Below are 3,235 nucleotides of genomic sequence, written 5' to 3'. Positions count from 1 at the left end.
TTGGCACTTTCGATTTCCGAGTCCATCATAATTCTGGTGGTCCCTCAGTCCTTCAAAACCCATGACCTCGCATACGGCTTGTGACTGCTCTAAATCCGGGATGTCATTCACGTAAGCAGGTAAGTCCATCGGGGTAGCACGGTTCCGCTCATGCTGTGCTCCAGACAGACGTGCATTAAGATCCCCGGCAATCAGCACGTCCTCATCGCCAAGCCTGAGTTCCGTTAGTGACTGTTGGATCCTGGTAAAAACGGCTTCTGCTGCTGCAGTGCGCTGTGATACGGTGCCTCCACCATCCGGGTAGACCCTGGACGTCTCTGGTGCGAGGTAGCAGGCTCCCATCAGGAGGCTGCTACCTGTAGAAAGGCTAACGCGTGTCCAAATGACCTCGCACCCTGGCAGCTGGTTGTCCTTGCGCACTACCGTAATACCCCTCGTGAGTGACTCCCGTACATACAGCGCGACGCCCCCATAATCGGCCCTCAGGGCTTCCTTTGACCTCTCCACCCGGAAAATACGGAACCCTTCCAAAGCTATGTCTTTCTCCTCAGTGGTGTCCTTCAAATGCGCCTCAGCTATAACCACAATATCGTGACTCGTGACGAACGACCTAATTCCTGCCTGGTTGAGCTTGAAAACTCCCGCCTCCAGTAGCCCATGAACATTCCATAGTAAAATCCTTAGCCCTCGGCTCGCGAGCCCCTAGGTGTCATCCATTTCGTCAGCATTGGGGAGGTTTGCGAAGCGGTTTGTCCTGTTAACCGCCAGTTGGTCCCGTGCCCTGTCGTCCCTGCCCCCACTACCGCTTCCTCCTTGGCCCACCTGCCCGTTTCGCGTGCTACCCGCCACGAGTCGGAACCCTTCAGCGTCGACGCCCCGGCTGTCCGGCCCTGGTACTCGTGGGTCGCGTCCGGCTGGTGGTCTGTAGCTCGCTCGCTCCAGAGTGCCTGGTGACGCCGTGTACATCAGTCCAATGGTGCCCTCGGTCCGCAGCTGCTTCGAGGGTTTCGCCTTTACAGCGCTAAGTGAGGCCTCGGGTGGTATTTTGCTTTTATTGTTCGCAATAAGCGCCAGCTCATGCCCGGACGGGATTGGTTCGGGAGGTGGTGGAGGAGGAGGGGCTCTGGCGGTCGGGTTGGCCCCTACTGAGGGCGCTATCGCTGCCGGCCCTGCCCTGCAGGCCACGGATGGGGATAGCGGTGCCCGCACACCACGCGCCCACGAGGTGGTCGTTGGTGCAATAGCTGCCGTTGGGTTTGTTGCCCCTGCGACGGCCGGAGCTGCAGACCCTACGGCCGCCATCTTGGGGCCCCGCACACACCCCTTCCCGGCTGCTGCGGTCGTAGCTGCTGCTGCCACTCCCGAGGTGCCACCTCCGGGGCCCCTGCTGCCGCTGGCCCCTCCTTCTCCGCCTCCTGCGTTGCCACCGACATATTCACTGCCGTCCGCTCCCTGCTCGGCAGCTGCAGTTCCTTCTCCATCGCTGTCGCCTCCGTCGGCGCCGTACTCCGCGCTGCCCAGGTCGCTGTCGGTATCATTCCGGGTCCCATACGGCTGCGCTTTTCCGCCTGGTCGCTCCTTTATGTATAGCTCGGCCCCGTTCCTCCAGACTGGGATCGCGCCTTGTCGCATGATGTCCTGCCGCAGCGGGGCCATGCGCTTTCTCTCGATCCTCCCCGCTTGGGTCAAGTTGTCGTCGATGCCCACCTTCTGGTGCCGTAGGACCTCAGCAGCCCTGAAGAATGATGGCCGTTCCGTTATATCGAAGTACGCGCACCAGGTCTTGCGGTCTTTATTCGGATCGCTCCCCAGGAGCCTGATCCGCTTAATATTAACGTCCGCTTCCCTTAGGACGTTCTTGATCCTGCTCTCATCCACGTTCCCAGTCGTGAAGATCCGCATGCTATCCAAATAGAAGAGCCCGTTTTGATGGACTAGGCCGAAGGCGTCGTAGTAGACTCCCCGGCCACTCTTCATCAGGCTCTTTACTTGCGTTTTTAGCTCCGCTTGCTCATGTTTGATCGTGCGGATTTCCTGGTTGGTGGCTGCCAGGCCTCCCGCCAGCCCGGCTATCTGATCTATCAACTGTACCATGAGGCCATTGTTGGCCAGTTCCTCAGGATTGTTCCGTGCTCGTTGTATGTAGTCCATTTCTATTTTTTTTTCTTGAAGAGCTGGGCGTCACCTGGGCGTCACCCTCTGTCGGCGCCTTTCAAACTGTAGTTGTGTGGGCTATCATTTCTATTCTTCCCATCTGATGGGTACTCCTCTGGCAAGACAGTCAGGCGCGTATGGTCCCAGCCGCTCATCAAACGCTATCTTAGTGCCGTTATCATCGCTCCTTCGGGTAGAGGTCTACTCAACAACCAGTCAACACGCTCCTTTACCCCCACGACTTCTTGCGGTATTCCGCTCCAAATGTTGCACTCCAAGAAGGAAAACAGTCGTAACATTGAGATTCCCCAACCCTCCCATTCCGGGTTGGTCAGGGCATCGGTTATCTCCTGCCGTAAAACTGCATGAGCAATGGATCCCACTTGCTTTTGAAGGCGGTTCCAGAAACGGAGGATCTGCTTCACCATGTAATATTGTAAGGGGAGTTCAGCCAGCTCCGCGTACAACAGCCTGTGGGATGGCCGTGCCATCCCCACTACCTGCCTCATGAATAAAATCTGCAGCTGGACTGCACTATCCTTCAAACAGGCTTCGAACATGCCCTCCGCAAGGTTGGCTTTATCCCGCCGCCTTCCCACCCTGTCTACGACCTCTGCCAGCGCAAAAGGGCCCCACGCCTGGCAGCCATACAACAGAATTGCTCGGACTTGGGTTGCAAAACACCGCATTCGCACATCGGGAGCAAACAGCTTCATTTTGTCCAGCTTTGCGCTTAAGGAAAACATAGCGGACCGACCTGTATCACACAACTGCTGAGGCCCCGCAAGGGCTACACGAGGTAGACGAACGAGTGGAGTGGCTGATGAACAAGCCAATGCCAGAAGGTGTGATTTCGGAGTTCAAGGACCGATTAGTGAGTGGTTGGAAGCATACACGTTTAGATGTCCAGCCTGACGTGTATCCGTCAGACGGCAAACAACCAGGAATTCACATGGCGAAGTATAAGCATTGGATGGGGCTGGCGGCCGAGCAAGCGGGCAGGAAGGAGGTGCTCCCGCACATCACAATGTTTATCCCACGTTCGGCGAATTGCAAGCTTATGCAGTTTAGGCTTTGCTGT

General features: G+C 57.1%; 1 protein-coding gene across 1 annotated transcript in view; it reads right to left on the bottom strand.

The window, feature by feature from the left end:
- VOLCADRAFT_92652 (uncharacterized protein) overlaps positions 1 to 2,151 on the bottom strand; it is a gene marked incomplete at both ends in the record, with an annotated part of 8,854 nt that extends 6,703 nt beyond the window's left edge. The window contains one exon of the mRNA XM_002951977.1: positions 823 to 2,151. Coding sequence (XP_002952023.1) covers positions 823 to 2,151 — 1,329 coding nt within the window. The remainder of the gene's footprint in view (positions 1 to 822) is intronic.
- Positions 2,152 to 3,235: the final 1,084 nt, after the last annotated feature.

This window comes from Volvox carteri (genome assembly GCF_000143455.1).
Source record: "Volvox carteri f. nagariensis unplaced genomic scaffold VOLCAscaffold_27, whole genome shotgun sequence".
Lineage (NCBI taxonomy): Eukaryota > Viridiplantae > Chlorophyta > Chlorophyceae > Chlamydomonadales > Volvocaceae > Volvox > Volvox carteri.
The sequence above is the reverse complement of the archived record's forward strand: the minus strand, read 5'-3'. Positions and strand labels throughout refer to the sequence as shown.